The 23165-nt window shown below is 36.4% G+C and overlaps 1 protein-coding gene across 5 annotated transcripts in view; it reads left to right on the top strand.

Moving 5' to 3' along the window:
* SNX13 (sorting nexin 13) overlaps positions 1-23165 on the top strand; it is a 115606-nt gene that overhangs the window by 80194 nt on the left and 12247 nt on the right. For 4 of the 5 annotated variants that reach the window (XM_066238298.1, XM_066238299.1, XM_066238301.1 and 1 more), the window contains 5 exons: positions 2011-2048; positions 6377-6446; positions 11582-11754; positions 16732-16839; positions 18670-18780. In XM_066238298.1, coding sequence (XP_066094395.1) covers positions 2011-2048; positions 6377-6446; positions 11582-11754; positions 16732-16839; positions 18670-18780 — 500 coding nt within the window. The remainder of the gene's footprint in view (positions 1-2010; positions 2049-6376; positions 6447-11581; positions 11755-16731; positions 16840-18669; positions 18781-23165) is intronic. The other variant, XM_066238300.1, reaches the window with a different exon arrangement.

The following is a 23165-nucleotide window of genomic DNA, read 5'->3' as shown; positions in this document are numbered from 1 at the left end:
GCTCACCAGCTTGAGGGCAGGGTCGCTGGCTTGAGCATCGGGTTATAGACATGACCCCATGGTCTCTGGCTTGACCCCAAGGTTGGTGGTTTGAGCCCAGGGTCACTGATTTGAGCAAGGGGTCACTCGCTCTGCTGCAACCCCCAGCCCCCGTCAAGGCACATGTAAGAAAGCAATCAATGAACAACTAATGAAACTAAGGAGCCGCAATGAAGAATTGATGCTTCTCATCTCTCTCCCTTCCTGTCTGTCTCTATCTGTCCCTCTCTCTGTCTTTCTCTCTGTTACAAAAAAAGAATAGTCAGTAAAGAATAGTGGGAGGCCTTGGCCAGGTGGCTTAATGTCCTGACACAGAGGTCCCAGATTTGATCCCCAGTCAGGGTACTTATTAGGAGCAATCAGTTGAGCCCTGGCCAGTTAGCTCAGCAATAGAGCATCTGCCCAGCATGCGGAAGTCCCAGGTTCGATTCTAGGTCAGGGCACACAGGAGAAGCGACCATCTGCTTTTCTAACCCTCTCCTTCCCCTTTTTCTCTCTCTCCTCCCCTTCCACAGCTATGGCTCAAAAGGTTTGAGCGCTTTGGCCCCGGGCACTGAGGATGGCTCCTTCAAACTTCTGTCTTTCCCTTTCCCTCTGCCCTTCCTCTCCCTCCCTCAGTCAGTGAGGAAAAAAATAGAGAGGCAGCCCTTATAAGAGCACAATGTTCCTGATTCTTAGGCCCAGTGACGATTTTACTTGTGATCCTGTTCAGAAATACTTGCTAAATTCTGATTAAATATCTAGGGCTTGATAAACCTTCTGGTGTGTTCTGCTAAACAAATAGGCAAGATTTGACTAAGTAATAGTTTGAGAGTGCTTTAATTATAATCATTTACTTATGAATAGATTTATGAAAGGGACTGCTTGGGTGGGAGAAAAACCCTATCTTTTGGGTGTTGAGCAGTGCTTCTAGCGGTCCCTCTGCTCCGGAAGTGTCCTAGCCTCCCTTCTCCTCTGCCCACTCCCACCCCCAGTTTATCGGTGAGATTTTACTTTCCAAGTACTCTAAGAATAATCTAGTTACAGGTGTTTGCATTTGAATTTTAATAATTTTTGTATTGATTATTCATGTAATATCTTGGTTTTTAAAATTAATACTCTATCTTATTTGTAAAATTAGAATAATCTTTTAACTGGATTTGATTTTATAATTAAGGAAGATTTCTTTTAAGGAGTACTTCTATGGGAGCTAATAAAATTTACTGTACCTTGAGTTTATAGTATAGTACATCCGTATTTAGTGTCTGTACATACAGTTTGGGGCAAAAGTAGGTTTATAGTAGTGAGTACGTGAAAGTTTATTCTTGTATTATCATTATTATTATTATTGTATATTTCTGAGGTGAGAAGCAGGGAGGCAGAGAGACAGACTTCCACATGCGCCTGATAGGATCCACCTGGCATGCTCACCAGGGGATGATGCTCAGCCCATCTGGGGTGTTGCTCCATTGCAACTGGAGCCATTCTAGCACCTGAGGCAGATGGGCCATGGAGCCATCCTCAGTGCCTGGGCCAACTTTGCTCCAGTGAAACCTTGGCTGTAGGAGGGAAGAGAGAGATAGAGAGAAAGAAGATGAGGGAGGGTGGAGAAGCAGATGGGCACTTTTCTTGTGTGCCCTGGCCAGGAATTGAACCCGGGACTTCCAAACGCCAGGCAGATGCTCTACCACTGAGCCAACCAGCCAGGGCCTGTATTATTATTTATTAATTACTGTATTAATTTTCATGTGAACAACTGTAAACCTGCTTTAGCTCCACCCTGTATACTGTATATATTTTCACTGAAATTCCTGACTTGGAAAAGCATGGAGCATAAGAGAACAGGTGTTTGGTAGTAGTGTATGACAATATTCTTACTGTTCTGTTATGTCTTGGCTTGGCTGACTGTCAGTTTTGGTATTGGAACCTTAAATTAAGCAACTGTTTCAGAAGTTTTTTACAATGTACTAAGTTGAATTTCCCTTTCCACAGAATCTTTTAATGGATCTCCTACAGGAAGCATAAATTTGGTAAGGACTTTTATGGATACTTTAATTATTAAAGTGGCTTGATGATACGAAAGGCTGAGCCTTAACATGTGAAAACGAGTGATATATTAGGAACCCCCAAGTCATTCCTTAATGTTATAAGAAATTATGCCTTTATTGAAGTGTTAAGCCTGTCCTGTGGTGGTGCAGTGGATAAAGTGTCGACCTGGAATGCTGATGTTGTCAGTTCAAAACCCTGGGCTTGCCTGGTCAAGGCACATAGGACAAGCAATCAATGAACAACTAAAGTGAAGCAACTATGAGTTGATAACTTCTCGCTCCATTCTCCTCTCTCTGTAAAATCAATACATTATAAAATTCTTTAAAGAAATGTTAAGTTCACTTGTAAGACATCTGTGAATTAGCGTTTAAAAATAAAACTTATTTTCATTTTAAAAATGGGCTTAGGTCACCATTATGTAATTCACATGCATTTGATTTAAAAATTGATTCCATTTATTTATTTATGTGTATATATATTACATATATATATAATTTATATATATTCATTCATTCATTCACTCATTCATTCTTAAGTGAGAAGTGGGGAGGCAGAGACAGACTTCTGCATGTGCCCTGACCTGGATCCACCTGGCAAGCCCCCTACCGGGTGATGCTCTGCTCATCTGGCGCCGTTGCGCCATTGCTTTTCAACCGAGCTATTTTAGCACCTGGGGCAAGGCCATGGAGTCATTCTCAGTGCCTAGGCCAACTTGCTGCAACCGAGCCATGGCTGTGGGAGAGGAAGAAAGAGATAGAAGGGAGAGGGGGAGGGGTAGAGAAGCAGATGTTCGCTTCTCCTGTCTGCCCTGACCAGGAATTAAACCCGGACTTCCATATACTGGGTCGATACACTACCACTGAACCAACTGGCCAGGGCCTATTTCATTATTTTTAATGTTAATATTTTTAAATGATTGACTAGTTCTATGATGGGCAGTAAATTTGTGACATATTTTTATATTTACAAAAGATATATTAAACTAAGATAGCTAAAAACTTCTAAATGTTTCTTAAAGTCTACACTGTAACAAATTTGGTGATTGTAATATTTTTTTATGTGTAGAGGGTTTTATATTGAACTAAGTAGTTAATCTGATTATAAGGCTTAAGACTGACATGTTTTTAGCATATAAGCTGTCATTAATGTTTTATGAATACAAGGTGAAGTATGGAGTAATGAACATTTCAGTTTTGTTATAGCATATCCATTCTTGCCGTTGAATAATTTATTTCAGAAAATGCTGGTAGGAAGAATTATTAGTATTCTATAAATGTTTCAGTCCAGAGTTTGCAGGGTGTCAGGGGAGATTGTTTGCTTTGTTTTTCCTTCTACCAACATTACTTTCTTTCCGACGTCTTATAATAGCTAAGTGGTTTAGAGTTCCCCTATCCTATGTTGTCTTCCACACTTATACCTAAAATAACCTTATTAAGTAAATGTTCTAGTACTGTACAAAGTATAATCTTTAACAAAATACTGCAGAAAAGCAGCCATAATGTTAGGTTAGATATTTTGTACCATTTAAAATGTTTTCCTAAATCATTGCGTATCATTAGGATTTACTAGTAACAAAAAGGAATAGCTCCTAGAGCATGAAGAAAATGTTAGCAATGTTTCCATTTTATAGAAAAAGTTTCCAATACGGCAAAACCTTTGGTTGATTTGAAATTTTCTAGTATTTACATTTGTAGTGCTTATGTAAGTGTTTAAACACTAGCAAAAAAATTTTTTTTCTTTATTCCATACCTGGAATAAATGCTTTCAAATAAGAGAGACCTCTTTTGTCAATAAGTAAGCCAGATCAGTCTCTGGTATGACAAAGTTACTGTTGAGATCAGTGACTTGCAATATTTTGTTATTTAGGTAAATCAATCAGATTTAAGCTTTTAAGTAGCTGGAGATTTTGGGATTCTTTTTTAAACACATCAACAAAGTTTAGTGGGTAGCTGCATTTAAAAAATAATTTAAGATTACCAACTGGATTATGAAACTTTATTCCAATATTCTAAGCAAATAGAATATTGAATGTGCAGTGTTTTACTCGTTTTGCTGTTGAGATTGTCAGGTAAATTCTAAGCAGCTATAGCAGTGCCTTGTAGTCATGCTTGCTGAGTTCATTTTCATAGCAAATTTTAATTTTTGGTTTTTGTCTTAGCATAATGTAAAAAAGAGCTTTTCTTTTTTTGCAAGTTTAAGAACTCCTAACCCAAGGATTACTTTGCAAACTCTGTTTTACTTCAGGACAGTGTTAATGTGCTTGTTTTAAGATCAGTTTTCTCTTACTAAGTAGTCAGCATGTAGTTCTGTAGTCAGTGTCTTTCCACCAGTTGCAACTTTATACAGTCTACTTGATACGACATGTGTCTTGTAACTGTGATTCATGTTCCAGACACATTTTAGCATATTTTCTCCTCCTAGTTAATGAAAATGTTTATTGTTTATTATAAGTGTGCTAAAAAAACATTTATATGCAAAATTTTCTAAGAACTTTTGGGTTGCATAGTATAAGATGCTGGCATATTTAAAATACGAAGCAGCTGTTCACTTTTTCAATGCACCTACAAGGGAGGGTTACTGCTGCTGCTTCTACTACTAATAATGCCTTTTTGAAAACGTTGTTGTTTTATGTTCCCTGTGGTGGCTTGCAATTGGAAGATCAGAGTAGATAATCTAAATTTTATGGAATACTCTATTTTTTTCTCAATTTTCTATAATTCATATAAAAAATAATATTAGAGCAAAGGTTCTATTTCACAATGTTTCATTATAGGCCATATGAACATTTAAAAATAAAACCTTTGTTTCTTTTCAGAGTATTTTTATTCACATTATATATCCTAACAGAGTTGTAGAGCAGGCATTATTCCATTGGGAAAACAGAAGAAAGACTAGTTGATATTGGCTAAAGTCTCTTACGGGGTCAGTGGTGAGCCTGGGCTAGACTTAATATCATTGGTAATATCACATTAGGACTTCCACGTTCATTCAGACCACGTGGCTTTTAAAGTGTAGAACACATCTGAGTCACGTTTGTGTGCCGGAGGTCCCCAGCACCGCTCCTAAGAGGAGTCACGTGCCTCCGGACAGTCACACTCATGGCCAGGATTTCCTACCGTGAAGGGGTGTAGAGCAGAGTCAGCACAGGAGAGAGGTGCATGGGATAGAGCCCAGAGGAAACCAGGCACAAGTGCCCAAGAACCCCTCCCGCGGAAGTCTCTAGGACAAACTTAGTAACCCCAGCAGTGATGTGACAACCCCGGGACCGTTACCCCAGGAAGCTCACCGAAACCAGTGCCAGGGTGTATTGGAGGCAGGTCAGGTCACATGTGCACCCTCCGTTTGGTGTGTACCAAGATCCCAGACCCCAGAAGGAGAGCCGGTGTCAGGATAAACCACGTGGTCATACTTACAGTTTAGTTTGTGCGCCACCTAGCAGTTAGGGAATGCTGGGAACCTCCCCTACACCTAGATGCCCAGCTGCTGTCCAAGGTCCAGCATGCCTGGAGCCTCCAGCAGTTTCCCACGTGCTGCACTGACTGCTCCTGTGCAGCCTGTCCACACTCTATGATTGTGGTCTTTTCTCTGTACGTGTAGTATATGTGGCAGAATGTTTTCAGCTGGACCCGAAGGCCGGCGTTAACAAAAGGTTCATTCTGGGTCAATCTAATAATTTTTATTTATGAAATTAATTTTAAAAATGAATTATTTAAAATCTATCTTAGGCTATGGATTCACTTCATTTAATAAGTTACAATAGTAAAAAGTGTTTTGCGTTAGGTAGCCTTTTAAATGTTTTACATATATTCTCATTTAACCCTCACATACCCTGTGACGTAGGTTCTATTATTATTCTCATTTTATAAATAAGAAATCTGAATCAACTAAAATCATTTCGAAAGTAACAAAAGTGTTAAGTTAAATGATGCAGAGTCAGCTTTAGTATATTTCAACAATTTAAAATACTGAAACATTAACTTAATATGTTCACTTATTTTTATATACATTTTTTTCTTGCCATGTATTGAGTATAACTGAGAAGTAGTACATTTTAGTATATGAGCAAGCAACGAAGGAAGAAATAATCTGATTTATAAGTTGATTTCTAAATTACTTTGCTTTATATATTTTTTAGGCTTGGCTTTTCTTTCTCCTGTTGGTATAGATAGGATAATTGTTGAAAAGGGAGAATACAAATATAAAGCTTAGGTGGGGCAAAGATGAATAATGCATATATGATGTGGAGTTCTTTAACACTTTTGTCATAGAAAGTGAAAATGTCTTGTTTCTTGATTTCTTTCCCCTCCAGTCTTTAGATGACCTTTCAAATGTATCTTCTGATGACTTAATACAACTTCATGCTTACATTTCAGACACTGGTAAGAGACTTTGTGGTATGTTTATTACCTAAAAATTTTGATTATTATTACCCTTACGTTATTATTTTTTATTTTCCACATTTATTTTTGTAAGCCATTCTTCTGTTCTGTAGTCATAGTTTTAAGTTTTATTTTTTTCAGCATGTTCTTCATTAAATTCTATGATGTTTATTGGGTAGGAAGATATTTCCCTTATCTAAGGTTGTCACTGTTAACATTTTAAAAAGCTCAAATCCTAAGCATTTTATCATTGCTAATGAACTCTGAAACCAATCTTTTTCTCTTTTTGTTTGTGTCTAGCTGATAACTATCTGCATAATTCTTATGAAGTCATTGGGGGCAGAGTTTAGTTCAGAATTTGTTTTCATGCATGCAGAATCAGCTAACTGAATAAATGAAGCTTTAGGTAGAGGAGTTTTCAGAAATTCAAGACAGGCTTGGATTTGGAGAGAAACTTCTTAAGATTTTGTGTCTCAATAAAATAGTGAATAAAAAAAGTCAATATTTATCATTGCCATTAGTTTATTAAATAAAGGTGATAAGTAGTAGTTCAAGATATATATATATATCTCAGTTCAGTTTAATGCTTACATTTTAGATACTGAGAGGAGATTGATAGTATAAGGGCAGTTTAAAGCTAATTTACATCTATTTTTTTAAATTCGTTTTCTTTTGCTTCTCACTGGAGCTAGAATCTCATTTTGTATTCTCTTCTGTGCCAGATTTTTGAAATAAGTTGGTGTACACATTACTCTGTTCTTAAAGGTCATTAGATAAAACCCTTGTCAATAAAATCAAAAGTCTTGTTGCTTTTCTTTCTAGTTTTTGATAGAATTGTCCCATTTTTTCTTTCATTATAATTTTAAATTGTCGAATAAACCTCTACTTTCTTTGTTGATTTGTCTTCCAAATATGAAAGTCTTTGTTAAAGGACAAGTGTTTAGTATTTGTCCTTTTACTTCTTTCTTGAAGACCTTAAACTTTTATGTCCAGAGGAAGACATTCATGTCCATATTTCTTATGTGGATCTTCCTGTTCTGTGGGAGTTCTGATTTTCCAGCTGCTCTGTCCATTTATATAGCAAGTATTTACTAGCTTCTTCACATGTGCAGAAGCAATATGCTAAACATTTTTAGTAAGTTGTTACTCCTGTCGGACACACGTAGTAAAGCAGCAGCGCAGTGGGGGGTGAGGAGCGCCGCTTTTGTCAGATTGCTTGTGTTCTCACCAGCTCTGCCACTTAGTACTCGGGTGGACTTGGGCAGGTTCCTGAGCTTCTGTACTTCAATTTCTCCATCTGTAAAATGAGATAATAATAACAATTACCTCATAGGGTTGTTATGGGAGTAATTAAGTTATTACATTAGTAATTACACGGTGAGCATTTTATATTAGTGCTTGTTCTATATATATAATTATATATATTTATTCTCACAGTTGGACTCTGAGTCTCTGAGTCTTAGATACCTGTGCCTTTACCATCTTTATTACAGGAGCTCAAACTGATAGTCTAGTGCAGTGCTACTCAAAGAGTGGCCCATGTACTACAGCTTACTGCCTCCTGTATTGAGAAATCTTGCTTTAGAAACTATATTAGTTAAATTCAGCAATGTGCTTAGTGATGAGATTGTTTTATATTCTAGTCCTGCTTTCTTATCTGGTTATGATTAGTAACGATAGTTTGCACAACACCTGCTATGAGTAGCATTGACCTAATGGAAACAAAACCTATTTCCACTGTAATATTTCACCATCATCTCAGAATCAATATATGTAACCTTAATTGTCAGTGGTAAATCAAAATCAAATTACCTCTGTCTTCTGTGCTTCCTTTTTATTATTATTATTATTATTATTATTATGTGAGAGGCAGGGAAGCAGAGAGACAGACTCCTGCATGCGCCCCGACTGGGTTCACCCAGCAAGCGCTCTACCAGGAGAGATGTCTGTCCCTCTGGGGCTGCTGCTCTGTAGCTTCACAACCAAGCTATTTTAGCTCCTGACGCGAGGTCATGGAGCCATCCTCAGTGCCCAGGCCAACTTGTTTGAACCATTCAAGTCATGGCTGCAACAGAGGAAGAGAGAGAGATAGAGAGAGAGTAAGGGGAGGACAAGGAGTGGAGAAGCAGGTGGGTGCTTCTCCTGTGTGCCCTGACCGGGAATCGAACCCGGGACTTTTACACGCTGGGCTGACGCTCTACCACTGAGCCAACCTGCCAGGGCCTCTGTGCTTCTTTTATAATAACCTCATTTTGTTTCCTATAGTTTGTACATCCTGGTCCTGATCTTCCTAGCTATTAATTTGTGACAGATCTAATTATTCTTTTTTAGAATGCTTTCTTACATTCATTTTTCTTTTCTTTCCTTTTCCATTCCTTGCTATTCTCCTTGCTTTTGTTAACTTCTAATTGTTAACTTCTAATTGGTTATGGTTTGCTGCCTAATTGACTTCTGCTTTCTTTCTTTTAAAAAGTTTTTTCCATTAATTTGAGAGAGAAGGGAATAGGGAAAGGAAGGAAAAGAGAGAAGCATCCACTTGCCCTTCTACTTAGTTGTTCCATTCAGTTGTGTACTCATTGACTGCTTTTCGTATGTGCCCCCAATGAGGATCAAGCCTGTGATCTGAGTGCACCTGGGACGATGCTTTATCCACTAAACCACCTGGCCATGTCTGATTTCTGCTTCTGCTCCCTATTTTCTTTACCAAAACTCCCTTAAATGCAACAGTTAAAGCCATTCCCTTGTTTGCATGCTAACTGTTGAGTGATGGTAGTTCTCTAACATGATGAAAAAGTGGAGTTTATTCTGCATAGGTTTCTGAGAAAAGGATGATTGGAAGAGGAAAACACTTAAAAATAGTGTTGTTACCTATAGTTAAAGCTCCCGAGAGCAGTATAACCACAGTCTTTCCCTAGTTTTATATTTTGTCAAATCAGGAACACTGAAAATAGATGGAAAGCAAATGAAGGACAATTTTGATTAAAAGTATAAATCTTAGAAAATATTTGATGAAAGCTTGTGTTATTTCTAACTCTTATGTAAATGAAATAGTTTACTGAGAAGCTACATGGACCATACTTTGCTTAATTTTATACAAAATAAATATTCAGTGACCTCCAAACTTGGTTACTTTTTATTCACAATATGGATCAATGTCAAAGAGCAATTTAGGTCGGTATGGTAGTCTAAATGCTGTGGGAAATGCCATCTCCCCCCCCCCCCGAAAGGCTGAAAACAATAAAATACAAATAGTTAAAGGGGCACATGTGAAACCAGTGTAGAGAAACGGGGAGTTGTTGACGCCAAGGAGCTCCTAGGGGCGTCAAGACTGCCAATTTGATTTTTGACAGCATTTTTATGTTCTCAAGTGTAGAAGAAGAGAATGGGTTAACGCCATGGGAAGCTGGAACCCAGACCTTTGCAAAAAGCCCAGAATCATAAAGGGTGGCTTGATGTGAAAAGAGATACTAGAAAATTTTAGCCTACTGTCAAGGAAAAGAACATAGAATGTGAAGATCATGGTTGGAAATATATTCCAACATAGGTATATTTAGAGCCAGCTATCCTCAAGTGATTGTATACTACAGCATCCCCTGGCCTGAGAGAGTTTAAAATATTCATAGAAATAAGAATACAACACTGTAGGGAAAAAACCCAAGTAAAATTACAGAAATAAAAAAATATAGATTAGTACAAAATGTGAACATGGTTTTGATTTTAAAGACTACTGTACTTGGATGGTTTGTGGGAAATTAGTGGGAAAGTGATTTTAAAAACATGTTTAGAATTAAACTACACTTTGTAAATTGTTGAATATTAAAAGTGAGAAAGAGTTGCCAAAATAGTGGGTAAATTTTATCCCATGGCTTTTGCTTTCTATTCAGTTGAGGAGATTTTAATTGAAATATAACTAAATAGTGAAGGCTAGTACAAAAGGTTATTATTTTGTTTCTGTTATTTTTCCTCTATTAAACTTAAGACTTTAATGATGAACTGCAAGGCGGTAAGATGGTATTATAACTAATAAGTCAGTGGTTCTCAAACTTTTTGAAGTCGGGGTGCATTTAAAATCTTATAAACAATTGTAGGCACACTATATACAAATTTCTGAGAAATATGTTATAATAATTAAAATATTAAAGAAAAAAATAAAGTCCAAGCGTGCTTTTATGGTAATTAAATGAAATAAATATGACAAAATTAAATTTATTCTGACATTAAAAAACATTTTTATGTTACATTTTTTGAGTTATGCTTTTTAGGATTCGTAAAAAAGAGGGGTTAAAAAATTTAAAAACAACAAAAAAAGTTATCTTTTATATATATAGATACATTCTTAGTAAGATTTAGTAAATCTGGCAGGTCCTGGTGCGAATGTGTTAAGTTTTTTCATTCTTGTGTTTATGAGAAACATGACCTGATGTGTCCTAGCGATTTCTTCAATGTTTGGGCATATATTTGAAAGGCAAGCTCTCATTTCCTCATCAATACATTGAAGAATTCCTCTTTTTATTCTTAATTGTGTTGAGTGCAGAAAACCCCACCATACATATCATCTTAACTTTACACCAAAGGATAGAAGAAACTTGCCTCCAGTCTTTCCGGGGAACATAGGGGGTAGTGTAAACAATCCAGCACCACAGCTCAACAGCCTTTTGCAACCTAATCAAGCAAGTGAGGTGGGGGGTAGGGCAGACTGTCAGTTTAGAGCCAATTCCCCACACCTCCTGTCACCTAAAAATCTAAACTCCAAAAACCGTGTTGGTTTTTTGGTCCCCACAGGCACAAATTTCTCTGGAATACCATAGGGCGCACCTGGAAATCTCCTACGGTGCACACTTTGAGAACCACTGATATAGGTAAAAGTTCTTTGGGAAGATAGCCCAAAGTAGACATCACTGTGTGATTGGTAGTATCCTCATAAACTTGTAGTTTATTTTGCGATGTAGCCACCATAAATAATACCTTATGGATGTGAGTACAGAGGATGGGATTCTGTTTTATCCTTTGGTGACATCCTTTTGTCTCAGTCTGTCATTTCAGATTCTTCATTTCATGTTGTCTTTTTTTTGTTTTTGTTCTTCATCCTCCTTTTTGTGTCTTTTGTTCCTTTCCATTTTGTTTTAAATGACTAGTCTATGCTGACTATGACCCATATGCTGTGGCAGGCGTTTGTAATGATCATGGCAAGACATACGCGCTGTACGCCATCACTGTCCACCGGCGCTGTCTCAACAGTGAGGAGATGTGGAAAACCTACCGCCGGTACAGTGACTTCCACGACTTCCACATGAGGATCACTGAACAGGTAATGAGGTTTTGATGTTTGTGTACTTTAAATTGTTTCCTGATTCTGAATCAGGTGCTGAGGGTGCTAAGGTATTGACCAAAGCTAATGAAAGAAAATAAAGTAAGAATTTCTGTATAATAATCAGCGTACATGTTAGAACGACTTGGAGCATTTAACCAGTAAACAAACTTTAACCATAACCATTGTGAACTAGATGAAATATCAGTGGTATACCTTGGGGAAGTAAAATGAGTGTGTATTTTTTATTTTAGGATTGTGTGTGTGTGTGTGTTGTGTGTGTGTGTTTTATGTTTTGCAGAAGTATTTGGGTTTGGTGTAAGTGTAAGGACTCTTAAAGATAACGAATATAAACAAATTATTTCTCTGTTCTATTTTTTATTAAATATTCTTTTCTTGTCCTTAACTTAGAAGAAAATAAATTATCACCAGATAAATGGGAATAGGTGAAATTTATATTAACTCTTGAGAGTTTTTTATTTCATTTAGGTTTTTAAACTAAACAACTGGCATTAAACCAGTATATAATAATGATGTTTAATGGATGGACTAAAGCTTTGAAGTGACAGTACTAGATTAGTAATTAGAAAATGCCTTTTTCATTTAAAGTAGTGTGGAAAAAATAATTGGTACTGGTAATATCATTTAAATATTTTTTTGAATGAGGTAAACTATTAATATTATAGCTTAAAATGATTAAAAACAGGTTGGCGTGTTAACTCCAGAAGCCCAGGTTAAAAGGACTTTTGAATTATATTCAGAAGGAAATTAATAACTTTGGAAATGTTTATTCTTTTGTTCAAAAATACATCTTTTCTTCATGTTTTGCTTGATTTATTTGCAGAGGTAAAAGAATTTTCTGTCCCACATTGAAGAAATCATTGTTTTACTTTTTTCAAATACTATCTGTTGGATATTGTTTTAAAACCCATAGTTCAAATATAACTTCTCATCCTCAATTTAACAAAAAGGACAAATTTCAAGAAAATTTGAATTGCTAAAAGTAATTTTATTTTACTTGCAAAATGAGGATATTCTATAATATGAAATTTTCTTTGTGTAAATAGCTCTAATTTTCTTCCTGCTGTTAAAAGGAATAGTGATTTCCTGATTTAAATGTTCTAGGCTAGGACTGTAAATGTTAGGTTTATATATTGACATTTGTAAGTGAAGACCATACTTTTTAAAACACTTAATAGAAGAGTTCATACAGAAGTTTCCCTTTTTAGCGCAGAGCCAGGAATTTAATGAAATTGATCAAGTACAGTTTATTTTTGGAAGGGCTCCGTGCAGGCAAAGTCGATGTGTTTTACTTCTCTGTTTCCTATGAAGCCACAGCAGTGTATGATTACTGGGGTGTTTAGATTGCTCACAGAGTTTAAGAAATTAAAAACTAAACTGTGAATGAAAATTTACAAGATTTAAGTGAAATACTAAACATTTTTAAATAAGACTCAGGCTGTTTGCCTTTTAGCTCTGCCTTATCTATATTTTTGTAAACTTATGTTCCCTATAACATAGTAGAAGAAAAATGTAGTGACTTGTAATTCTCTTTTGGTAACAGTACAGCCCACTGGCACAAATTCAACTCCATTGAACTCTTAAAGTATTAAATTTATTTTAAAATAGGTTTCCTTTTGTTTATTTAACATTGCAATGTAAACTTTTTCCAACCTAAGTATATGAACTTTTATTTTCTTTAAAGATTTTTAATAATCTAATTTTATAATTTATGGGTAAAGATTTATAAAATTAAAAGCAAATAAATAAAATGTTAAATGTCACATTATTTTAGAAATAGGCTGAACTACCCATTCATTTATTTAACAAATATTTATTGAGTATTTTCTGGCATAGTTCTCAGTACTGGGAATAAAATAGTGAACAAGACAAGTCATTGCCTCTAGGAGTTTATATTCTAGTAGATACTGTGAATGTCTTTCTTATTGGGTGAGCTGTGTATATGTATAGATAAAACACTAGTAATTTAGATATGCATTTAGGTAACTGAATAAAAGTACTTTTGCTCCAGGATATAAACATATTTTGAATCCTTCTAATATAAAATTTCAAGCATGTTTTAAAAAATTTCCAGTGACATATAAGGAATCTAAACCTGATGTATTTGATGTGGAAAAATAAAATCTTTGATTTTGGAATGTCTGTGATTACATATAGTATTTGATTTCTTTGTGAACATTGAAACACTCTTTATTTTATATTCTTTATTTTAATTGTTTTGAGTTCTTCTCCTCCCCCTCTCCCTCCCCCTGCTCTTCGAGGATGGGAGAGAGACAAACTCTTTTTTTTTTTTTTTTTTTTTACAGGGACAGAGAGAGAGTCAGAGAGAGGGATAGATAGGGACAGACAGACAGGAACAGAGAGAGATGAGAAGCATTAATCATCAGTTTTTTGTTGCGAGACCTTAGTTGTTCATTGATTGCTTTCTCATATGTGCCTTGACCGCGGGCCTTCAGCAAACTGAGTGACCCCTTGCTTGAGCCAGGGACCTTGGGCTCAAGCTGGTGAGCTTTGCTCAAACCCGATGAGCCCGCGCTCAAGCTGGTGACCTCGGGGTCTCTAACCTGGGTCCTCCACATCCCCCCCCCCACTCTTCGAGAATGGGAGATAGACAAACTCTTGCATGCACTTAAACCGAGATCCACCTGGCAACCCTCGTCTGTGGCCAGTGCACTGCCCATCTAAGGCCATGCTCTCAACTGAGCTATTTTTAGCACCTGAGGCAAAGGCTCAACAGAGCCACCCTCAGTGCCTGGGGACATTGTGCTTGAACCAGTTGAGCCATGGCTGTGGGAGGGGAAGGGAGAGAGGGGGGGGGAAAGCAGGAGGGGTAGAGAAGTAGATGGTTGCTTCTCCTATGTGCCTTGACCGGGAATCGAACCCCGGGACAGCCACATGCCGGGCCAATGCTCTACCACTGAGCCAACCGGCCAGGGTCTTTAGGTAAGTTTCTAAGTTGTTTTACATGGTTTTTGAAAATATATTTATTGGTTTTTGGCAGAAGTTTTCAACTTTTATAAGAACAATTTTTTTATAAGTACAATTTTTTCAAGAATTGAATATCTTGTACTTATAAACTTTTAAATACCAAGTTTATAATTTACTATGGAGTGTAAAATGTCCCCATTTTTTCTTTTATAATAACAATATTTGAGAAACTATTAATCATATATGTTTCTATTTCAGACAATTTTTAAAAAGGTGTTATTAATAAGTTTCAATATTTGAAAGTTTCTGAAATAAATTGTTTTACTGGATACTGTTATACTTCCTAGGTGTATTAGTTTGCTAGGGCTGCCATAACAAAATTATACAGACCAGATGGCTTAAACACAAATTGTTTTTTTCATAGTTCTGGAAGCTAGAGGTCCAAGATCTAGGTGTTGGCTACTTTTGGATTCCCTTGAGGTGTTTCTTTTTGGCTTTCACCTTCCTGCCTTTTCTCACGGTGGCCTCACATGGCCTTTCTTTGTGGGCTCTCATTGCTCGTGTCTTTCTGTGTCCAGGTTTCATCCTGTTATAAGCACAACAGCCAGGTTAGATTGGAACCCATCCTAAGGGCTTTTAATTTTATCACCTCTCTAAAGGCCTGTCCTCACAGAGTTACAGTCTGAAAGTACTAGATGCGAGGGCTTTGTATGGGGGACTGCAATTCAGTCTAGAACACATTGGTAATGCCAGTACATACTGTGCGTTAAGTAAAATTGAGTCTGTATTTTAAGATAATGTGGATAAGTAATATTCCAGGAAATTGAATATCTTTTAGGATACTTGAAGAATTAAATTTACTTTCATAAGGTATGATATAAAAAATAACTTGCCATTTTCTATGCAAGGAGAACTCATTCTAATACCCATGTGAATCACCAGATTTGTGAATATCACTGCAGCGTAACCTGTTCCCTGCAGATCGCCTCCACTTGTTTCCTTGCCTTGGCTGGGGCCGCAGAACTGCTGCTGCCTTTCCTGTGTAACATACAGTGACCTTGTTCACGTTGCAGCTCCAAGCAATCATCTGATTAGCCATTTCATTTAAGAATTTATCAGAATTTTTCATTTGGGGGATGAAAATTATCCTACACCCTTTCATTTTCTCTTTTCTTTAATCTCTGCACCAGGAATGAGTGAGTTTTTGAACATAGAATGGTTTTAGAGAGTTGTTTCACTTAAGAATATCTGTCACATGGGAAGAGCAATGAGGCTGCTTGAAGTTTCAGGTGCTAGGCTGAATGACTACTTTTAAACTGTTAGCTGCTAGTATGCTTAAAATCTGTGCTTCAGCAAGGCACAGCGGATTAGTATGTATCTGGAGCTTTGAAGTGCACTCAAATGTTAAGTCTATAAATGCTGATGGCTCTTAGTTGTTTTTTTGTTAGTAATCAAAGAGTTTTATTTTTCATGTGGTTGGTGGGGAGGTATCAGTGTAGTACCACCCTTCTATATTACAGAGTTGTAATGCCACTGTGAGCTATATTTAAAATTTTTTTTTCTACTTTTAATAATTAACAATTATAATAATTTTTTGAAGTCATCAGTAGAAAAAATACTTCCTTATAATATTTTTTTAAACAAGCCAGGAACTTATAACTTTGATCATTAAAAATGTATTTGCTAATACATTATTCACAAGTCAAAAGGTTGTTAAAAACAATATTTTTAAAAAGCTTTTATTACAAAAATTTTGAACAATCAAAATTAGAAAAAGTATTAAAATTGTATGAATATTAATCATCAGCTATCCACATTTGTAATTTTTAATTGTGATTACTTTATAATCACATTAGAACTGTGGTTTGGACATATTTGGAAAATAATTTTTCTATATTCTTATTTTTATTTAATAAATTCAAAGTGATCTGTTTGAAATACTTTTAATATGTAGAAAAATTGTCACTAGGGAAATACTGCTCTGTTTTTGTAAATAATTAAGATTACTGAATGTATTTTGTCTTCTAGTTTGAAAATCTGTCGAGTATATTGAAGCTTCCTGGTAAAAAGACTTTTAATAATATGGATAGAGATTTTTTGGAAAAGAGAAAAAAGGATCTTAATGCGTATTTGCAAGTAAGTTCATGTTTATTGTTGCACTAGATTTTCATTTTAATATAGGACACAGATTTCTTGATGAAGGAATGTTTTCTGTAATAGTAGGAGAGCAGTCACTTTTGAATAGCATGTTAGATGTGACATGCAGTCTGCTCAGTAATTTAGAAATGTATTTCTCTTTATTGATTAAGAAATTTTCCTGACAACTAGTGCAGGGACTTTGCTTCTTCAGGTTTAGGTGAGCACATAGCTCAGGCCACGAGTCCAGTCCGCATTGCTGTAGGATAGGTAGCTTACAGCAGACTGAACAGTTCGGTACACAGTAGTTCTTCATGCTATATACAAAGCTAGTGGGTACTTTTTCTCAGGTAAATGTGTGTAGTTGCATCCTGTGATCCAGAATGTGTCTAATGCTTCTAAAATTACAGGATGATTCAAGAGAGGAATAGATCTGAGAGGCTATTTTTAACTTGTAGTATCCCAGGCATGCAGATTTCTCTTGTAGAATGAGAAAACACATCTTACAAGTTACTGCAAAAGCTGTAGGGACTCCCAGAAGTAAATTTCCTTTAGACTTGGGTACCCAGATGCCAGATTGAATAATACTGTTTTTATTTTGTTTTAAATGAATGATTTATAAAGTTTTCTCATCTATTAGACAAAGCTTCAGCTGAGGTATATATATATTGTTTATTTATCTCCTCACTTCATTATCTAGAACAGGGGTCAGTGAATTAGAGCTCACCAACAAATTTAGTCCAACACCTGTTTTATTAAGAGGAGTTTCAGCAGAAACTGTGGATCACAAAACTTAAAATAATTACTATCAGGAACTTTGCAGAAAAAGCTTGCTGACCCTGCCTTAGTATTTAGGACAACTTAGCTTGTACTATACTGGATATTTTGCTATACTGGATATTTTGTTTGGAAGGTCTATTAAATATTTGTATGTTTGATTGGGTTTGTTGATAACCGTAAGTGTAATTTTCATGCATTATTATTTATTGAAAGGATAGCACAAACATACAGATTTCTGCCCTTATTCACCATTGTCTTCTCCTGGCTTAAATCTGAATGTCAGACACCATTTCTTTGACTTATCAAATGTTTTGACTTTTTTTAAATGTACTAACTTCACTTGCATTAAAATCTGTGTCCAGCCTGACCTGTGGTGGCGCAGTGGATAAAGCACTGACCTGGAACGCTGAGGTCACCAGTTCAAAACCCTGGGCTTTTCTGGTCAAGGCACATATGGGAGTTGATGCTTCCTGCTCCTCCCCCCTTTTTTTCCTCTCACTCTTATTCTCTCTCCTCTCTAAAATGAATATAAATAAAAATTTTTTTAAATCTATGTCCATTATTTATAAGATTTAGAAAATAATCACCTATTCCCAAATTGGATATTATAAATGTATTTGTTAAATGTGCTTGTATTGTATACTTCTTAGCTAATGAACTCAATATATCAAAACATGTTTCACTGAAGGCACTAAGCTAGAACATTAGGTTATATCACGAACAGTTGGTGAAAGCAATATTTTGTTTTATAACTCGTAAAAGTTTTAGTTTGGATTGTTTTATGTACTTTCTATTAATGTTAAATTTGAAATTAGTATGTGAAAAATATAAAAGTTTACAACTATGGATCTTAATTTTATCTATAAAACCTGAACCTGGACTAGTAAATCCATTTGGACAACTTTGACATCAGATGCACAGAAAGTCAAAATAGCAGATGGGAAGAAAAGCACCAGGCTGTTAATGGTCATAGAATTATTGATGACTTTAGCTGTATTATCAGTTTTTTAAATGTGAAATCAGAAGTTTTGCCCTCTTTTGTTCTGTCAGTTACTGTTAACTCCAGAAATGATGAAAGCATGCCCGGCGCTGGCTCACTACGTCTACGACTTCCTCGAGAACAAAGCCTACAGTAAAGGGAAGGGGGACTTTGCTCGCAAGGTAAGAAGACCGTTGCTAGAAGGAAACAAATTTATGTTTATGTATGTTTTGAAACTAGACAAGTTCATTAAATGTTCCTGGTATGTTTATCTTCTATACTTGATTAACCCTACCGTCAGTAGATGTATCTAATAGGTTTAAACTCCTGTCTTTACATGTAGATTAAATCCAGCAGTAGCTTCAAAGAAAGTCAAAAAGAACTTTGAAATGACGCATTAAGGAAGGTTTGCCTGACAGGTCACAGCTTTCATTAGCTTCAGAAGGAACTTTGTTACTGGGAGGAAATGTCTTATGGGGTAAGGATAAGAAAAGTGTTAATAGGCTATGTTTTTCATGTCTCTTAAGTGAAGTCTTTATTATTCACAATTCTTTTTTGGATACAAGACCTATACTTGGAACATGATACTAGGTTAAGACAATAAAAGATTAAGTGCTCAAATTGGGCATGATAGATTACTGGTTAAGAACACAAACTTTATAATCAGACAGCCTTTGGTTCTAATCTCTGCTCTTCTACTCACTAGCTGTGACCTGCAACATGTTACTTAACCTTTCTGGTTCTTTAATTTTCTCAAGAAATGAACATGTTAATCCGCATTTTAGAGCATCATGTGAAACAGATGTGATAATGTCTCCCATCCAAGTACTAACCAGGCTCGACCCTGTTTAGCTTCTGAAACCCAGTGTGTCCAGGCTGGTTTGGTGTTAGATGTCTGTCTGCCAGATGTGATAATGTGTGTATTGTAGTGCCCAGTACATAGCTAACCTGAGTAAATGTTGGATCTTTGTAGTGGGAGCAGCTATTGTAGCAGGTGCAATAACAGCAATGGGGAAGCTGGGTGAAGGAGCTCTGTGTATTATTTTTGCAACTTTTTAAAAGTCTGAAATAATTCAAAATGAAAATTAAAAAGAAAAAAAGATTCTCTTGCCAACTCTTCCTGCCTAAGCTTCTGCCTAAAAAGACTAACTGGAAAGAAAATACATTAAAGAGTTGTCTCAAAAAAAATATGGAACTGCCTTGTGACCCAGTGATTTCACTTCTGGGAATATATCTGTAAAACCCAAAACATTAATTTGAAAGAATACATGCACTCGTATGTTCACTGCAGTGTTATTTACAATGGTCAAGAGTTAGAAGCAGCCAAAGTGCCCTTCAGTAGTTGAATAGATAAAAAAGCTGTGGTACATTTAAACAGTGGAATACTACTCAGCCATAAAAAAGAGGGAACTCTTACCTTTTGTAACAGCATGTGTGGACCTGGAGAGCATTATGCTAAGTGAAATAAGCCAGTCAGAGGAAGACAAGTATCATATGAGTTCACTTACATGTAGAATCTAATGAACAAAAACTAACGAACAAAACAGAAAAAACTCATAGCTGGAAAACAGACTGACAGCTAGCTGTCAGAAGGGAGAGGTTTGGGGGGTGGGTGAAAAAGGTGAAGGAATTAAGCAAAGAAAAAAAGAAAGTGGTAGAAGACGGTATGGTGATTACCAGGGGGGCCTCGGGAAATAGAAGAGGATAAAGGGGCTCAGTGGTGATGGAAGGAGGGTTAACTTTGGATGGTGAGCACACAGCCCGGTGTACAGATGGTAGGTTATAGAATTGTACACCTGAGACCTACGTAGTTTTATTAACCAGTGACACCCGAGTAAATTCAATTAAAAAAAACCAAACATTAAGAAATTGGTACAAAATAAGTAAGAATGTACAACTCTAAGCAAAAAGAACTTCATGTGATAAAGATGTCGGGTTTTAACATCCAAGTGGATATTAACGTTTATGAGTGGAATGTTTTGTTATAATAACAACTTCTCAATCAGGTATGTTATGATAGGAAAAGACTGGGGTGGTATTATCTTTGTATTTCATGATTGAAGTTATTGAGTTTAAATTCTACCTCTAAATGGTTTTATTATTAATAGAGATGCATGCATGTATATATTTCACCTTTTTTATGTTTTTTCTCTTAAGATCACATCAATTTTAAGAAAAACTAATATATTGATAACAGCTTTTTGAAATAAAAGTTATAGTAAATGTACACAATTTCTTTTTACTAACAAACAATAGCTTTTATATCCAAACAGTTACATATTACTTTTTTAAAAAATTACTGCTGGAGTCCAGAGAGCCTTCTAAAACATTTTTGGAAATCCACAATAACATATGTTTTTAAAAAATCATCTTGGTAGTTGTCAAGTTCATCTTGACATCTTTTAGACTGTCAGAATAACTTTTATGCATATCTAGAATTAGGGGTCTTCAGCTACATAATCTTTTTTGTTTTAAAGACTTTATTCATGCTCGCTTCGGCAGCACATATACTAAGAAAAAAAAATTGGAACGATAAAGACTTTATTCAATTTTCAGAGAGGAGAAAGAGAGAGAGAGAGAGAGAGATGGAAGAGGGAGAGAGAGAGAGAGAGAGAGAGAGAAGGAGAAGCAGGAAGCATCAACTCTCATTTGTGCCTTGACCAGGCAAGCCCAGGGTTTCGAACTGGCGACCTCGGCATTCCAGGTCGATGCTTTATCCCACTGTGCCATCACGGGTCAGGCTACATATTCTTTTTAGCTAAATTATAGTCTTAATATTTTTTAATTATATTTTTACGGAATTAAAAGCTGTTAGAATTATCTGTAAACATTTTATCCGCTATTTAGAGCTTGAGGAATAATACTTGATAACACACTAACTTGATTACACAATTTGTCTAGCTTTGCAAAGTCTGTGGGCCAATCCTAGAAAAAAGTAACTGACAAGCAGTCTTCTGTGTACACACAGTATCTTTCTGTCCAGTTTTATATCATGGTGTGAAGGCATTTTAAGATATAGGACCTAAATTTAAGTTAAAATTCTTTTGTTTGTGTTGCTGTCAATGCAGAATACTGAGGTGGTAATTTAATGCTGAGACATTTTTTAAATCAGGCTAATTGTATACTTATGCCAGCAGTCCGTAGTCTATTCCTCTGCTTGGTCATTTGCAAGTTTCTTTCTTTTTCTGTTTTAAACCCTTGTTTTTAAGACAAATTCTGTTTTTAGAAATGTTATCATATGGTGGTAGACTCTACTTTTATGCTTCCAAAATTCTACTTTCTTCGTTCACGGTTAGGCGTGAGAATCCGCTGTGGTTTTTCTGTTCCTCTGGCCCCCCAGTCCCCATCCCAGTACAGAGAGATGCTTTACCCTAAGAAATTGGAGAAAGAAAAATAAAAATAAAATAAAATAAATAATTCTAGGCCCTGGCCGGTTGGCTCAGTGGTAGAGCGTTGGCCTGGCATGCGGAAGTCCCGGGTTCGATTCCCGGCCAGGGCACACAGAAGAAGTGCCCATCTGTTTCTCCACCCCTCCCCCTCTCCTTCCTCTCTGTCTCTCTCTTCCCCTCCCGCAGCCAAGGCTCCATTGGAGCAAAGATGGCCTGGGCGCAGGGGATGGCTCCGTTGCCTCTGCCTCAGGCACTAGAGTGGCTCTGGTCGCAACAGAGCATCGCCCCCTGGTGGGTGTGCCAGGTGGATCCCGGTCGGGCGCATGCAGGAGTCTGTCTGACTGCCTCCCCATTTCCAGCTTCAGAAAAATACAAAAAAAATAATAATAATAATTCTATAGGTCTGGGATGGTGTACAAACAGCTATTTAAAATTATTATCTAATTCATGATACAGATTTAGATTGTTTGTGGTAATTTATTCTCATGTCTAGATAGCATTGAGAGTGTATTCATTTAACCAGCGGTTGTACCAGTAGAACCCATGTTTCTTCTAAATGTCCATTTCTGAAGAGTAAGAAGTGTACAATTCTAGGTATTTTTGAGGTTGTTCAAATTGTTTTTAGTGTAGGTTATGGATTGAAATGAAATTCATGCCTTCTATGCTTCTGAAATTCTACCTCCTCTGTGAACATTATAACTTAGTAGAGAGGTGGCAATTTTCCCTCAAGCTGTGCATTTTAAATGTCGTATATGTCATGTTTATCTCTCAAGAATTTGGCTTGTTTTTATGACTTAGTTCATTTATAATGTCATTACAATAAAAAAAAAAAAAACAACTCAACAATGTCAGTGTTGGAAATACTGTAATGTTCTGATTGATTTTAGTACTGTCCTGGTTAACAAAAGTTACTGTATATTAGAATTAAAACTACACACACACAAGCTCGCATGGACACAAGAGTCAGCTTCATCTTTTTACCCTTGTTATTTCCACCTCTCTGTCCACCAGTGGCAGTGTTTCTCAAACCCGTCTTCCTCCTCACTTCTGTCCTTGGGTTCTGCTCTGCATTGTTGAACTGTGACAAGGTCCCCTCGCTGCAGGCTGCTTATTCTATCAAGTGTCTGTAGCGCCGTCGGCTCAGCTTCAGCCAGGGAGTAAACTAAAACTCCAACCCT

This window comes from Saccopteryx bilineata, chromosome 7 (genome assembly GCF_036850765.1).
Source record: "Saccopteryx bilineata isolate mSacBil1 chromosome 7, mSacBil1_pri_phased_curated, whole genome shotgun sequence".
NCBI classification, from domain to species: domain Eukaryota; kingdom Metazoa; phylum Chordata; class Mammalia; order Chiroptera; family Emballonuridae; genus Saccopteryx; species Saccopteryx bilineata.
The sequence above is the reverse complement of the archived record's forward strand: the minus strand, read 5'-3'. Positions and strand labels throughout refer to the sequence as shown.